The sequence below is a fragment of the Alligator mississippiensis genome, chromosome 14 (genome assembly GCF_030867095.1).
Source record: "Alligator mississippiensis isolate rAllMis1 chromosome 14, rAllMis1, whole genome shotgun sequence".
NCBI lineage: Eukaryota > Metazoa > Chordata > Crocodylia > Alligatoridae > Alligator > Alligator mississippiensis.
In genome coordinates this window covers 37,548,957-37,564,805 of record NC_081837.1, presented here as the reverse complement: position 1 = coordinate 37,564,805, position 15,849 = coordinate 37,548,957, and the positions used below count along the sequence as shown (strand labels likewise).

At 53.1% G+C, this 15,849-nt stretch overlaps 1 protein-coding gene across 4 annotated transcripts in view; it reads right to left on the bottom strand.

Annotated features, from left to right (window-relative positions):
- Positions 1 to 15,849, bottom strand: part of GRM4 (glutamate metabotropic receptor 4) — a 226,497-nt gene that overhangs the window by 70,858 nt on the left and 139,790 nt on the right. For all 4 annotated transcript variants that reach the window (XM_014598265.3, XM_019484893.2, XM_014598267.3 and 1 more), the window contains one exon: positions 3,358 to 3,493. In XM_014598265.3, the coding sequence (XP_014453751.1) occupies positions 3,358 to 3,493 (136 nt within the window). The remainder of the gene's footprint in view (positions 1 to 3,357; positions 3,494 to 15,849) is intronic.

Here is a 15,849-nt window from a genome sequence, read left to right as displayed (position 1 = left end):
TGGAGCACAGCTGAGGTCCAGCCCAGCTGATCCGAGAAGCAGCAACTTTTGAAGTAAAAGCAGCAGCCAACAGCTGGAGCAGACTGGCAGTCCCACACAGCTGTCTGCTGCAGTGCTGTATGCACCCAGCTAGTCTGCAAATTAGCATCTGTTCAGGGGGATAAAGGAGCCCTGCAAAGTATCTGGGATCTACCATCATGGGACCCCTGTGTCTGAAAATGCTAAGGGCCAAGAGGATGAGGGAGCTACAGCCAGGACAGATCCTTAGAAAAGTTCTGCCCACTCTCTGCATCTCAGTCCTTCATCCTGGGAAAAAATGGGTCTGACTGGCAGAATCCTCTGTCCACACACATCACAGTAGTTCCCCTGACTTTGCCACTGCCACACAGAGGCCCCATCTGGACACACATCAGTACCAGCTTGATTCAACCGTTTCCCCTAAGCCAGCGCAACTCTCTACTTGGTTTCTCCAATTTGCAGGCTACCCCAAGCCTGGTCCTATTGAGAGTGGGCCCTGGGAATGAGCCCAGATGTTCTCAGGGGCAGCTGTGCTGGGGGGACACTGGTGTGTATGTGGAGGGGAGAGGGAGGGAAGAGAGGCCAAAGGATGGCATGTGAGAGACAGAGAGAGAGAGAGAGGGTGGGTAAAATGGGGGAGAGGGCAAGGCAGGGTAAGAGCAAAGGAGGGAGGGGGTAAAGGGGGAAGAAGAAAGAGAAAGGGAACCACAGCCTCACCTGAGTGATCCCCTCATGCTGCCAGCCATGCCACTGTGCCCGGGCAGGCCTGGAGGATGCGCCTCCCATTCCCCTGTTCATCCCAAAGGATCTAAACCCAGGAAGGAACTCCAGCCCTATTTGCATTTTGCTGCCAGGTAATTGAATTTCCGCCCTTAATTACTACACATTAGGAAAACCAGGTTAGGCCACAGCAGGCAGGAGAGGCCCCGGCACTAAGGAGAGGGCTCCGTGCGCGTGGGTTTGGCTTGTGGCCACTGTGCAACTTGCGGGAGCGAGACAAATGCTCCCGTCGGTGCCAGGGTGACCGGGGCTCTGCTGGGACGATGTAGCCGCTCAGCAGCTGAAGAGCTGGTGATGCAGCAGCCCATTCAGGCGGTCCAGACTCCCTGTCGCCAGGCCGGCCCCTCAGCTGGTGCAAGCTGGCATCGCATCAGCAGCGACCTGCCTTGATCCTGTCAGCAGCTCCCAGGAGCTGAGACCTCCCAGCACCTTGTCTTTTACCTCCTCCTCCTTTCTCTCTTGCTTGTGGCAGGTGAAATCTCCAAGTGGTGCCAAGCACCTGCCACTTCCAGCAAAGGCAAGGGGATCTTTGAATGCTCTGCCCCTCCCAGGACCTGGCCCGCTGGCTTCTTACCACAGGGCGTAACCCCCTTCAGCATCTGTGATGTCTTTCCCCCGGCCTCTCGCCTTCCCCCATGCCCTTTTTTGCTCCCCTCCATTGCCCCCCCATGATCAACCCCACACAGCTAACTACTGGGGCCTGATCCAAAAGCCCCTGAAGCCACTAAGAGTCTCTGCCCTGATGGCAGCAGCTGTGATACTGGGATGGGTAGGTGGGAAGTCATCCTCCTCCGCTCCACGTTTCCTCATGTGATCTCTGACTCAAGCTCTGAATTACCAGGGCCCTGCATCCTGGTGTAAAAGGAGAGAGACCCATTGCAGAAACTCAAGAGTGGCGACCAACACACCAACACCCAGCAGCTCCCAAGCAGTGTGAGCAGGTCACCAGAAAGCCCCACCGAGGTGGGCTCTGGAGGCCCCAGGAACAGCTTGGAAGCAGATGGAAATGGTGTAAATCAGCATCACCCCCCACAAGCCAGCAAAGCCAGTTCTCCTAAGTGACACAGGGAGGCTATCTGGTCTAATGGCTTCAGTAGGACTGGGCTGTATTATACTGGCTGGGAGCTGGCCCATTGGCTTCAACACAACTACGCTCACTTATACCAGCCCTTGACTTCAACTGAATGATGACAACTGGCAGCAGCCTTCTAAACCTTTTGGGTTTTATTGCATGACACTACACTCAGCTGTAAAGTCTTTGGGGTTGGGAGATTTTCCTGGGTGCTTTTATAGCACCCAACACAGTGGGGCTCAAACCCGATGGGGGCCCTAGATTGCTCCCACAGTCCCAATGAGACAGCAATTAGGTGCATTATAAAAGGGCCAGATCTCAGCTGGTGAGGATGCAAGTCCTGCGAGTACATGTGGCTGTGTGCGTAAACCACAATTAATGGGACACAATTCTCCACTTTGCACACACTCCTTGGATGGGTAAATGTTTACAAACCCCTGTTTAATGACGTTTGCCATTTACACAGCCAGGTAAATCCCTGATTTCTGCAGCAGAAGCAAGTGTAAATGTCAGGATTTCAGACATTTCTATTATGGAGGGGAAAAAGAAACTTGGAGCATTTGCATAGCTGATGAAAACTGATTTAAAGCTGTGGTTTACCCACATTCACATAATGTTTGCTGATTAATAAATTAGACACTTACAAAATCAGGTGCAATCCAATGTAAATCATTCAGCTCCGTAAACAATGTAAACTGCAGTATGTGGCCTTAATTTGTGTTTGTGCCTGAGATCCAGAAACCTCGCCCTCCCTTCCCACACTGCTGGGGTGGCATTTCTTTGTGAGGCATTCAAATGCGTTCCCAGAAATGGCAGCACCCAAAGCTGTGGGCCCCATTTGAAAACCTGGGTCCAAATGCCATGCCTGGGGTCATGCTAAGTGTCAGCTGGCAGGACATAAGGCACAAAGCTCAGAGGACTGGCACCCACAGAAGGCCTCTGCTGCAGGCACGGCAGTCAGTGCCAGGACTCCAGGGTACTCCTGATGTACTGGTGACCAGTGGTCTAGCTGGGCAACATGGCAATCAGAGACCTGCAAAACCAACCTGGAAAGCTGGGGAGATATTCAGGCTGAGCTGTGTGCTGTCACAGCTATGACCAGAGCTACTCTACTTTGCTGCCACAGCAGCATACACCCATCCTCAGATTCCTGCTCCAGCCATGAGCCTGGCTCCCATGATTATACTTATCCCAGACATCACACACCATCAATGGAGGGTGAACGTGGGTAGACTGTAGTAGCCTTTTTGGGGTGGGAGGGCATCAGCAGGAAAGTGCCTGTGTCCAATGCTGAGTATATGGACACCCCAGAGCCGGCTGCAACATCGGTCTGTAAAACCCCCTCGGTAGGTGCACATAGCGGGAAGGATCCAGATGGGAGCAGCATGAGGCTGGGTGGTACCAACACAGGCAAAGCACCTTGTGGCTTCTGTCCTCCCACTCCCCACTTCCTCCCCCATCCCTAGGCCAGGTCATTCTCCCCTCACCTGATATCATCCTCGTTGGCAAAGATGATGACAGCTCGGGCATGGGAGGTTTCCAGGAGGCGGCGAATGATCTTATCGAACTCCCCCAGCTTGGGTTCCCGCGGGATCTTCACCGACTGGGCCACGCACACTCCTCCTGTGGTCAGACAGGACACAGCGCATTGAGACAGGCCCTTAGCCAGCTGGCCCAATCCCCCTTTTGGAACACAATCCCCCTTTCCGGGGCACCTGGCAAGGTGGTAGAAATGAGGCTCAATTTTCAGGTGCTTCCCGCAGATGGGAATGGGCAACCATTGACACCCTGCTGCCAGCGCTGACACGTGCTACTAGGACACGCTGTAGCACAGGGACATGGAACTTGCAAAGCAGCATGACATCTGCACAACATCAGTCGTGGGTGACCCTGGGACATCAGCAAAAAAACATGGAGAGGCTCTATTTAACAGGGAAAGGACCTGCAAAGGCCAAAAGGCTCTCCACGCTGACTGGTCCCTGTATCACAGCAACATCTCACAGCCCCTTTCAGCATCATGACCCTGTCATGCCAGGCCAGGGGCACTCAGCCTTCCCCAAGCTGTCCAGCCCACTTTAAGCTTCTTATATGGCTGTGTACCCTGCGAGTCTGTCTCATGAATAATAAATGTAGCAACACTAGGCCATTACAGTGCTATGCCATCTCAACCGTGCTGTACCTTTTTCCAGCAGCCCAAAAGAAACTCTTGAGTTGTTCCTCATTTTATTTCTTCTCTCCTTTCCCTCTTCTCACATCCCCACAGCATGCTGCACCAGTGGACACGGTTTATAAAACACCGTGCTAGGTGCTGTACAGAAAGGAAGCGCACTTGCACTAGAGCCAGCCCCCAAGGCCCTCCCATGCTAGGTGCTGCACAGAGAGCAGACAGGTGGCCTCTGCCCCAAAGTGCTCACAGTCTGGGGAACCAAGCCAAATCCACTACTGGTGTCACCTCTGTGAATTTTGCTACTTATGGTTTCATCTCCTAAATGGCAATAACACCAGCTAGGCTGAAACAAAGCCTTCTATTCTCATGCTCCTGGAGATGGAATAAGCCCCACCTTTTGGGTCAGGAAGGACTTCTATGTGTGCCTATAGAAAAGGACCGGGCAAGTACCATGCTCCAAAGAGCTCAGCTCCAGCGCAATGCCCCTAAATGGGTGGTGACGGGAGGGCTCAGCTCGTGTTCCAGCACTCAAACATCTGCCCCTTCAGAACGATGGGCGCAACTGGCCCTGGCACAAGGACAAGGCACCAAGTCCTTGACTTGAAAGGATACAAAGCTTCATCTACAGCAGGAGGTCCCTGCAATGCAGAGGCTACACAGCTTCTGCAGAAGCATCTGCCTGAGCTCCCTGGCGAGGGGACCGGATGGGTCATTGTCTTTCTGCTATGGCAATTTCTATGCTCCTCCCTCGACTAAGGCTCCCCTTTGACCACAGCCCCAGAAACTTTGCAGCTGACCGGCCCAGCCAATCAACGGGCAGTTGAGAGGCAGCTAATTAAAACTTTCAAATGAGAGAGGGAGCAAAATGAAAATTGGATGAGCGACGGTGCCTGTGCCTGTTGGGCTCTAACCCTAGATGCTTGCCAGCCCTGGCCTCGCAACCGCCCAGTGGCTCCTCGCTACAACATTTTTGCAGACGCCAATAGAAAAAAGGAGAAGAGCTGGGAGAGAAAATTAAACATTCCAGGACCTTCTGGATATAATTGATGGTCTCAATTTGCATAGTAAATGACACGGCGGATGCCTCGCCTGCCACAAAAGGATCCCTATTTAAGCAAAGGTCAGAGTAATTAGTGCACAACTGCCATTGCCGAGAGAAATTTCCCAGAGCACCCGCCATCCAGAGACAGCAGCCCTCCCCGCAACCCAGATGAGGTGCAGCAGGGGACAAAGAGCAAAGGAAGAGCAAGAGGAGATGCCGGGACAGAAAGGCACTCCCCAAGCTGGAGGAGCCCACTGCGGGTGGCAGTGCAGGTCTCCTCAGCTGGGGTAATTAGCACCAACTGGCCCCAGTATAAGCAGGAGACTGGGTTACCAGCAGCCTTTGCATGGCTGTTGTACCTGGGAGCCCCAGGCAGGGACTGAGGTGGGTATGTGGCTGTTAAATCAGCATCAGAAGGAAGAGTAGTAATAACTAGCTCATAGCACTTCTCATCAGCCATCACCAGACCACTTCAGGGAGGAGGTTGGTACCATTAGCATTAGCTAGCAGGTAGGGGAACTGAGGCAGGGGGAGGTGAAGGGACCAGTGGCAAAGCCAGGAAGAGAAATTCAGCCTCTTGATCCCAGTCAGCTGCTCTATCCACCAAGCAACACTGCCCCTCCATGACACACTGCCCTTTCAGAGGATCCCCGAGTGCTTCAGAGCATCAAGGCGTCATTCTCATGAGCGCAGAGAGCCTGTGCCCACTTCAGTCCAACCTGAGGGGCAAAGTGGTGCCGAGGCTTTGGGCCAACCCTTTGCACCAGGACAAATTTCACCTCAACACATTAACTATCCTACCCTTCCTGCTCCCAGGAGGTAGACAAGATTCACGCTCCCCCTCTCTACAAAGAGGCAGGGAGGGGATACGAGCTGCTCCACCACATGCAGCAAAGCAGGGACAGAGGCAAAAGTAAGATCAGAGGCCTCATTAGCTTGGCAATCCCTGCCAAGACAGAGAGGTGGGAGGTGGAACATGCAAGGAGAAGGGGTAGAGGGATTCCAGTGCTGCTTTATTAAGGCAGCTGTCCAGATGTAGCTCTTCTTTCCCTGAACAGGTGGGGGTGCAGATGGGATGCAGGGAACAAGTGAACCTAGCAACATTTTTGGCTGCTCTTTTAGACCAATACAGTCTCATCTAACGTGGCCATCCTATTACATGCATTATGGTAACAGCTGGAAGGCTACCCAGCAGTGGACCCCCTTTAGAAGGCGGCTGCCACCCTAGCTCTGTCCAGGGTTGGACAGCAGCACCCCCTGGGAAGATGCAGCGTATGGCGACAGAAGGGTCTCATGGCAGCTGAGTGAGTGAGTAGCACAAACTGGGCTGGCACCAGGCCTCTTCTGTCAGCAGAGCTGCTTCCAGTCCGCTGATGTGGAGGCAATGACCGCCCCCCCAGTGAGCTAGAGGGTGAAGATAGGGTCATGGTGCTTCTCCTTATCTCTGCCTCCTCCCTCTTTCCCTCCTCAGCTCTCCCTCCATCCCTCTCCTCTGCCCACCCGTGGCTGCACAGCCCCTGATTGAAGTCAGAGATTAGCAAAAGGCTTGTTTGTTGGCTGGCTGTAATTGCCAGGGCAAAGGAGGGAAATGGCATCTCCATGGCAAGAGGAACCCCTGGAGGTGAAAAGTTAATGGAGAGCAACTCATGAATAGCCATGAGTGCAAAGCCATGCACGAGGCCTTCGCTGCCACCCTTTCTATCCAACGCTGACGTCTTTCCCATAGCAGGCTTCCCAGGACTCTGCTCCTCATGCCACGTAGCTGGTGAGTTCAGGCATTATGAAAGTGCCCGTCACCTTGGTCTCTAAGCTCCGTGTCTTTCTCCTGGAACCACACCCTGCCACCTGGTCATGCAACCCAGTCCCAGCTCTTGACATTTCCTCTGTGTTCAGCACATAAAAGGTGCCCGAAGTCATGCAAGCACTTAGCAATATTAAGCCTCATTGTGGAAAAGAAGAAAACACCCAACAACAACAAAAATGGACATTCCAGTGGCTGAGTCCTTACCCCCTGGGGCTGATAAACCATGGCAAAGGTGGTGATGTCTCGACCGCCTACATACTAGAGTTGGATGATCCAAGGAACTAATGAAGAAGTGAGGCTATACCACTGGTTCAACCACCTGTGACTGCAGCACAGAGCCTCAGACTATGCAACACCTGCTGCGATGCCCGCTGCTTGCAGGGCCATGTACAATTAATGAGCACAAGCGTGTATAACAAAATGGTCAAATGTGGGGTAGAGACAGGAGAAGAAGAAGAGTTGAAGAGAGGATGGTGGGCAGTTTCAGTACAGAAGGGAGTGAGGCAGCTGGAGAAAGCTCCTTAAGGATCATGTCACACTGTACCAGGGGCAACAGCCCTCCTGAGTATACAGGTACAAGGGGTTACAACCGAGGCCTTGGAAAGAGCCTGAGCGAGGCCAGGAGGAGCACGTGCAGCACAGACAGGTGCATCTGAGAGAGCTATCACCTTGAGCACAGGGAGGGACAGCAGTGGAGATGCAGTTGGGTGGACTTCACCACCAGGGGCGCTTGTACACATGATGGGGGTTTATTCCTCAGGGCTTTATTTTATGTCCCCCTAAACTGAAACGGTGCATTTTTAATTGAAACCCACCATCATGTTACCGAAAAAGGGCCCAATCCTTTCTTCTTTTTTTTTTTTTGTCGGATCTGGAGCCTGCCTGAGGCTGGTGGGGTGAGCTGCCAGTGGGCTGAGTGGCCCCTGAGCTGTGGGGTACCCCAGTCCTTCCCTCTGCAGTGGCAGTGCCCCCTGAGGCCACCCGCATAGGCTACTAGTGGGTCACACCTGGCCCGATTCAAATGTTCCCAAACCTGCTCTTCCAGGTCCATGTGCACCATCCTTGCCACCTTCCCCAGCCACCAGCAAACCCAGCCACCCTCCTGCTGCCTTCCTGCACTGCCCCAGGGGCAAGCCAGCCCATTCCCAGGCGGCCCCAGGCATCCTGCCAGCTGTAGGAGCCTGCTGAAGGCAGAAGCAGAGAGGCCAAATCCTTTTTTTCTGTGGAGCCTGCCTGCCTCCCCCCGTGGCCACGGGGCAAACTAACAGCTGCATCGTTGCAATTTGCAATGATGCAAACTCATTTAAAACCCCCCAAACTCTTGCACGTGTACAGCGTGATGCCATTAAGCCACACAAAGTCACATTTTCATCACGCATACATGGTAATGGCATCACATATCCAAGCACCCTGGCTGAACAAGCCCTCTGGGCACCCTGGGCTGCACTCAGCTTGCACTGCCATCGTTAGGCTGCTACGGGGACCTGAGCTAGCTACACGAGAGCCAGCTCTGCTCCTCCAGTCTGCTTACACATGCTGCCATGGCCCCTCCGACTGGATCATAGACGTATCCGAGACAGCAGGAGAGAACACAAGTCTGTGCACATGAAGTGGGGGAAGAGACGGCTGTTTATGAATGACAAACCAGAGGTGCATGCCTGACAGACCTCTGAGCGCACGAGCTGCTCTGTTCCCAGAGCCCAGGGTGTGTCAGCAGGATCTGAGCCTGGAACTTCCAAACAGCCCTTTTACCAAAAGCGCAGCACATGACAAGCCTGGCCGCATCCTGCCATGTTAAGTCTGATCTGGGTTGACAGGTAAAAGAGCTTTAAACTCTATAGGATCCGTGACTCTCCCAATTGTCTGTTACATATTTAAAGCTAAGGAGCAAACAAGCAAGGTACATTTTGGTATATGCAGAGAGCACACCGGGAATTCCTGTTTGTGGAGGATACCAGGTCAACAGACATTGCGGGAACAGTGAGTCATCCACTCCAGACTCAGCCAGGTACCCTCCAGCAGGGTCCCTATGGTAGATTAAGATGGCTAGGCAAACACAGGTTGATGCCTGTTCTATGCTCACAAAAGCAAATACCGGTCACTGCCTCATATGTGCATAAATGCAAACCCACATGGCTGTGCCAGTGCATACGCAGGCACGAGAATCCATGCAAACATACATAAGTGTATGTGCACAAAGGCAGATGTGCAAATGTTCACACCAGTGTATGCACACAGATATACACATATGCACGTGCCCAAACCCATTTAGACACTACAACTGGAGTGGGAAATATGTATGGTACATAGGCAAATATTCTACTGGGAAGCTGGAACACTGAACGCAACCAACTCCTGAGCTGTAAAAGCACATTAGCATATACATGGACACGCAGGCAGATATAGCTGAACCCACATGAGTACCAGTAAGAGCACAGCACATGCTGTCCTCCATCATAATATTGACTGGAAGTGCCCCAATACCGTTCATCCTCCCCATAAGCATACACATGCAATCTGCCCTTAGTTAGATACTGGAAGGAAGCCTTCATCGTGGAATTCAATTCTAACGCCCCAAGCTGGAGCATGAGCTCCTGCAGACTGCAAGCTGTCTGGGGCAGGGACCGTCTTCTCACTCCGTGTTTGTACGGCCCCCACCACAGTGGGGTCCTTGTCCATAATTAGGGCTTTTAAGTACACACAGTAATAATGAATAATCATAATTTACACTGGTTCCACTCTGATGTAACACCCTTCATTGTAATGGTGATATTTCAGAGCAGACCCAAAGCCCCCCACTGCTGGGATTTCACATGGCCCCGACTTCCCAACACTGGTATCAGCAAGGGAAGATCAAACTTTTTTCCCACCCCCAAATTCCAGTCACCGCAGGCACCGGGGCAGGAACTGGAGCATTCTAGGGGCAGGTGACAGGGGGAAAAGGGGCACATTATCTCTATTCAGAGAATGGGATATGTAGGCTGAGCCCTGCAAACAGTGCAGGGGTTTGACTGCGGTAAACAGGAAAAAAAAAACCCACAGCATCCATGCGAAGGGAAAGAAAAGCAAGCAGAGATCAGTGTAGCAGGGTCTTACCCAACAAATACACAGATCCCCAAGAGATATGGGTATTCTCTGCCTCTCCAGAAGCAATTGGTGACAGGCAGAAGCAATTGGTGACAGATAGAGGGGACAAGGCTGAACTCCTCAACGAGTTCTTTGCCTCAGTGTTCCTAAGCGAGGGGCACGACAAGTCTCTCACTGGGGTTGTAGAGAGGCAGCAGCAAGGCACCAGACTGCCATGCGTAGATCCTGAGGTGGTGCAGAGTCACTTGGAAGAACTGGATGCCTTTAAGTCGGCAGGCCCGGATGGGCTCCATCCCAGGGTGCTGAAGGCACTGGCCAACGTCATTGCAGAGCCACTGGCGGGAATATTCGAATGCTCGTGGCGCACGGGCCAAGTCCCGGAGGACTGGAAAAAGGCAAACGTGGTCCCCATTTTCAAAAAGGGGAGGAAGGAGGACCCGGGCAACTATAGGCCGGTCAGTCTCACCTCCATCCTTGGCAAAGTATTTGAAAAAATTATCAAGGCTCACATTTGTGAGAGCCCGGCAGGACAAATTATGCTGAGGGGAAACCAGCATGGGTTTGTGGCGGGCAGATCGTGCCTGACCAATCTAGTCTCTTTCTATGTCCAGGTTACGAAACGCCTGGACACAGGAGGAGGGGTGGATGTCGTTTACTTAGACTTCAGGAAGGCCTTCGATACGGTATCCCACCCCATACTGGTGAACAAATTAAGAGGCTGTGATGTGGATGACTGCACAGTCCGGTGGGTGGCGAATTGGCTAGAGGGTCGCACCCAAAGAGTCGTGGTAGATGGGTCGGTCTCGACCTGGAAGGGTGTGGGCAGTGGGGTCCCGCAGGGTTCGGTCCTTGGACCGATACTCTTTAATGTCTTCATCAGCGACTTGGACGTGGGAGTGAAATGTACTCTGTCCAAGTTTGCAGATGACACAAAGCTATGGGGAGAAGTGGACACGCCGGAGGGCAGGGAACAGCTGCAGGCAGACCTGGATAGGCTGGACAAGTGGGCAGAAAACAACAGGATGCAGTTCAACAAGGAGAAATGCAAAGTGCTGCACCTAGGGAGGAAAAATGTCCAGCACACCTACAGCCTAGGGAATGACCTGCTGGGTGGCACAGAGGTGGAAAGGGATCTTGGAGTCCTAGTGGACTCCAAGTTGAACATGAGCCGGCAGTGTGACGAAGCCATCAGAAAAGCCAATGGCACTTTATCGTGCATCAGCAGATGCATGACGAATAGATCCAAGGAGGTGATACTTCCCCTCTATCGGGCGCTGGTCAGACCGCAGTTGGAGTACTGCGTGCAATTCTGGGCGCCGCACTTCAAGAAGGATGCGGATAACCTGGAGAGGGTACAGCGAAGGGCAACTCGTATGGTCAAGGGCCTGCAGACCAAGCCCTACGGGGAGAGACTAGAGAACCTGGACCTTTTCAGCCTCCGCAAGAGAAGGTTGAGAGGCGACCTTGTGGCTGCCTATAAGTTCATCACGGGGGCACAGAAGGGAATTGGTGAGGATTTATTCACCAAGGCGCCCCCGCGGGTTACAAGAAACAATGGCCACAAGCTAGCAGAGAGCAGATTTAGACTGGACATTAGGAAGAACTTCTTCACAGTTCGAGTGGCCAAGGTCTGGAACGGGCTCCCAAGGGAGGTGGTGCTCTCCCCTACCCTGGGGGTCTTCAAGAGGAGGTTGGATATGCATCTAGCTGGGGTCATCTAGACCCAGCACTCTTTCCTGCCTATGCAGGGGGTCGGACTTGATGATCTATTGAGGTCCCTTCCGACCCTAACATCTATGAATCTATGAATCTATGAATCTCCCATCTACCCCAACTTATATATGTGATGCCTGCAGAATCCAAGATAGATGCACTCTATGGAACCAGTGTCATATCATAAAAGATCCTCTTCAATAACAATCAGGAGCTGTATCACCAGTGCCTACAGGTGTGATTAGGACCCCACTGTGCTGGGAGCTGTACAGACAGACGGGGAGAAGCAATCACTTTCCCTAAGGGCGACAATCCTGATGGACAGACATGCTGTAGAAAGAGGGACCGACGTCCAGAGAGATGAAGCCACTTGTCCAGGCTGGCTCAGGGTGCCTGTGGCAGACTAAGGAACCGAACCCTGCTTGCAGCATGCAAACTATCAGCTCGCTCTTCCCACCTCTCCACTGGCAGCTGTATTACAGCCCTATTGCACTCAAAACTGTGCCATTGTTTTTATTGTAGAAAACAGGGCCAATTTCAAGTTTCTTTCCCATATGGGGAGCCAGATGGATGGAGAGAAAGAAAGCGGAAAAACAGACTCCAAGACAGACAGATCAGCTGAGCGAGGCAGAGAGCGTATGAGAGCAGCAGCAGGTCCTGTCGGAGCCGGCTGCCCTGAACTGCCGGCGAGTGGCTGGCCCCTCTTGTGCAGCTGCCAAGCCCCCGAGGCAAACCCAGGCTAACACTGGCTAAGCCGCCAGCCCTTCAAGGAGCCACTGCAGCTTAATTACAGTTTCCATGGCAATAAAAGGAGAAAATCCAACAGAAGCAGCAGTTTGCAAACAGGAGAGCCTTTCCCAGAGTGCTGGTGCATGCAGGCAATTGCACTCATGTACACACATGCGCACGCACACACACTTGAATACATGCACGCACGCACGCATCTGCACGGCTAACCTACCTATCTTATTACAGAAACAGATGTGCACACAGCATCATGCACTCAGGGTGCAGAGGTGAGCCCAGTACTGGTGGCTGGCTGCCACAAAGCCCCCCGCACTAGCCAGACCCTCCTTCCCCCTCCTCTGCCTGGGCTATTTCCTATTGCAAGGAGGCCAGAGGGAAGCCCGGTGCTTTCAATTCCCCGGCTTCACTGGGTCTGGGCAGGGCTGTTTTGGCCTGAAGGGGGGTCAGGGTAGGGAGTTGCCCTATCGGGGAAGGAGAAGCCACCCTACCCTATTATCTGAGCACTGCAGCACCCCACACCCGCACTGGGCAGGCAGTGGAGAGATGAGGTCCAGGAATCGGGGCCTGCACCAGGGCTGGGGTAACTGCCTCTGGCTGGATCACTCAGCACTGGACAGCACTACAGGCTGCAGCAGTGCCTGCTAAACCCCCACTCCAGCAGCACCAGCCATATCCCAGAGCTGGGCAGCACTGACCTCCTTCCAGCATGTCAGATCCTGGCAAGACACCAGCCTGCCTCTGTCTGCACAACCCCAGCATCCTCTGAGACTCCTAATCTTTCCTGGCATGTTCCACAGTTAACCTCTGACTCCGCGCTTGTCTCCCCAGCAGTTGTATATGCCACGTCTGGCTCAGCCTAGAATTCCCCCATGGCCAGCAGCGCTCCAGCCTCGCTGTTTCCAGCCATCCTTGACAGACACCAAGGAAACAGGATTTCCCTTCACATCACCCCCACCGTGCTGCTCCCTCTGGGGAGCCCAGACAGCCAGCTTTGTGCAGTGATGCTCTCTCAGTTACAGCCCTGTCTTGCTAACAGAAGGTGGAAGGTTCAAGTCCAGGTCCTGCCTAATTAGGAGGAAAAAAAATAGCTAAACCAGTGGATAAAACAGATCAGAGAACACAACACGTGTTCTGCTCTCAGATTTGAGGTGAAGGCTCTCCAGAGTCCTTGAGAGAAGCACCCAAAATAACAGCTTTTGCCTCGCATCTATTACAATCTTTAATTGCTCTGAATGTGCCTTTGGCAAGTCCTTTTTGCCCCTTCCTGTCACACGCCCTGGAAGGAGAGAGCAGCAGGAGGGAAGAGAGGCCTGATTAGGAGTCTGATCCGAGCAGCAGTTCCCCTAGGAAAAGAGGGGTGAGCGACTGGATCTCTCGTGTAGCATCAGACTGGCAGCAAAGGGGAGTGACAGCCCAGGGAGGGACAGGGATGGGGGACTTGTCACTGCTTTTGCGTCAAGCATCTAGATGGTGAATGCAGCCCCCAGCACAGCCAGAGATGTGCAGGTGAGGGAGGCAGATAGATTGATGGAAGCCTAGAGAACCAGGGGCAGGAAGCAAAAAGGTACCTGAAGCTGGAGGACTGCAGGCCAGAAGGAGCACCAGGTGCAGCAGGAGGCAGGCACCGAGCAAGCAAGCAAAAGGACAAGAGTGACCAACAGAGCTGAAAGCTGGAAACCGCACAGCACAGTACGTGGGAGGCAGAGGGCAGCAGGCGAATGGAGCCACAGGCCTCACAGGGGGAGTGGATTCCTGCACAGCCTTGGAAGGAGCTGAAAGCTGCTTGGTTTAACATCTGATCCACCTTCAGAAACCCCTTGCTGGGGTCAGGGGCTGGGGCAGGCGTGTCACTGAATGCAATCTATCCCTTCCATTATTTCATAGATTTCATAGACATTAGGGCCGGAAGGGACCTCGGAAGATCATCGAGTCCAGCCCCCCGCCCAAAGGGCAGGAAGTCAGCTGGGGTCATAGGATCCCAGCAAGATAAGCATCCAGTTTGCTCTTGAAGGTGTTCAATGAAGGCGCTTGAACCACCTCCGGTGGCAGGCTGTTCCAGACCTTGGGGGCTCGGACAGTAAAGAAATTGTTCCTTATGTCCAGCCTGAAACAATCTTGTAGTAGTTTGTGACCATTTGACCTCGTCATCCCTTGGGGTGCTCTGGTGAACAAACATTCCCCCAGATACTGGTGGTCACCCCTGATAAACTTGTGGGTGGCCATCAGATCACCCCTGAGCCTGCGCTTTTCCAGGCTAAAGAGCCCCAGGGCTCTCAGCCTGTCATCGTAGGGTCTGCTTCCCTGACCTCTGATCATGCGCGTGGCTCTTCTCTGGACTCTCTCAAGCTTCTCCACATCCTTTTTGAATTGTGGAGCCCAAAACTGGATGCAGTACTCCAGCTGCGGCCTCACTAAGGCCGAGTACAAGGGGAGAATGACATCCCGGGATTTGCTTGAGAAGCATCTATGGATGCAAGCCAGCGTTTTGGTCGCTTTACTAGCCGCAGCATCGCATTGCAGGCTCATGTTCATCTTGTGGTCAATGATGACCCCCAAGTCTCTTTCTTCCTTAGTGCTAGCCAACATAGCACTGCCGAGCCTATAAGGATGCTGCGGGTTTTTTTTCCCAAGGTGGAGAACCTTGCATTTATCGGCGTTGAACACCATCAGATTCTCGTCCGCCCACTTGCTGAGCCTGTCCAGGTCAGCCTGGATCACTCGCCTGTCTTCTGGCGTGGATGCTTTGCCCCAAAGTTTGGTGTCATCGGCGAACTTGGCCAGTCCGCTTCTGACTCCAGTGTCCACATCGTTAATGAAGATGTTGAACAGTATGGGTCCAAGGACAGAGCCCTGGGGGACCCCACTGGTCACAGGACACCACGATGAGTGACTTCCATCAATTGCTACCCTCTGGGTCCGACCCCGGAGCCAATTTTCCAGCCAGTGGATCGTGGAGGACCCAAGGTGACAATTGGCCAGTTTCTCCAAGAGACGATCATGGGACACCAGATCGAAGGCTTTTTTGAAGTCAAGATATATGACATCAATCTCTTCTCCCTTGTCCAGGTGATAGGTCACCTGGTCGTAGAAGGAAATGAGATTGGTCAAGCAAGACCTACCCGCAACAAACCCGTGCTGGCTGTCCCTTAAGATGTTGGCGTCCGCCAGTCCATTAAGGATGGCCTCCTTAATAAACTTTTCTAAGATCTTCCCCGGGATAGAAGTCAGGCTGATGGGCCTATAGTTAGCCGGATCCACTTTCCTCCCTTTCTTGAAGATAGGCACCATATTGGCCTTCTTCCAGTCTTCGGGCACTACACCAGAGCGCCAAGAGTTTTCAAAGATCCGCGCTAGAGGCTGGGCTATGATGCTCGCCAGCTCCTTGAGTACCCTGGGGTGAAGATTGTCAGGGCCGGCTG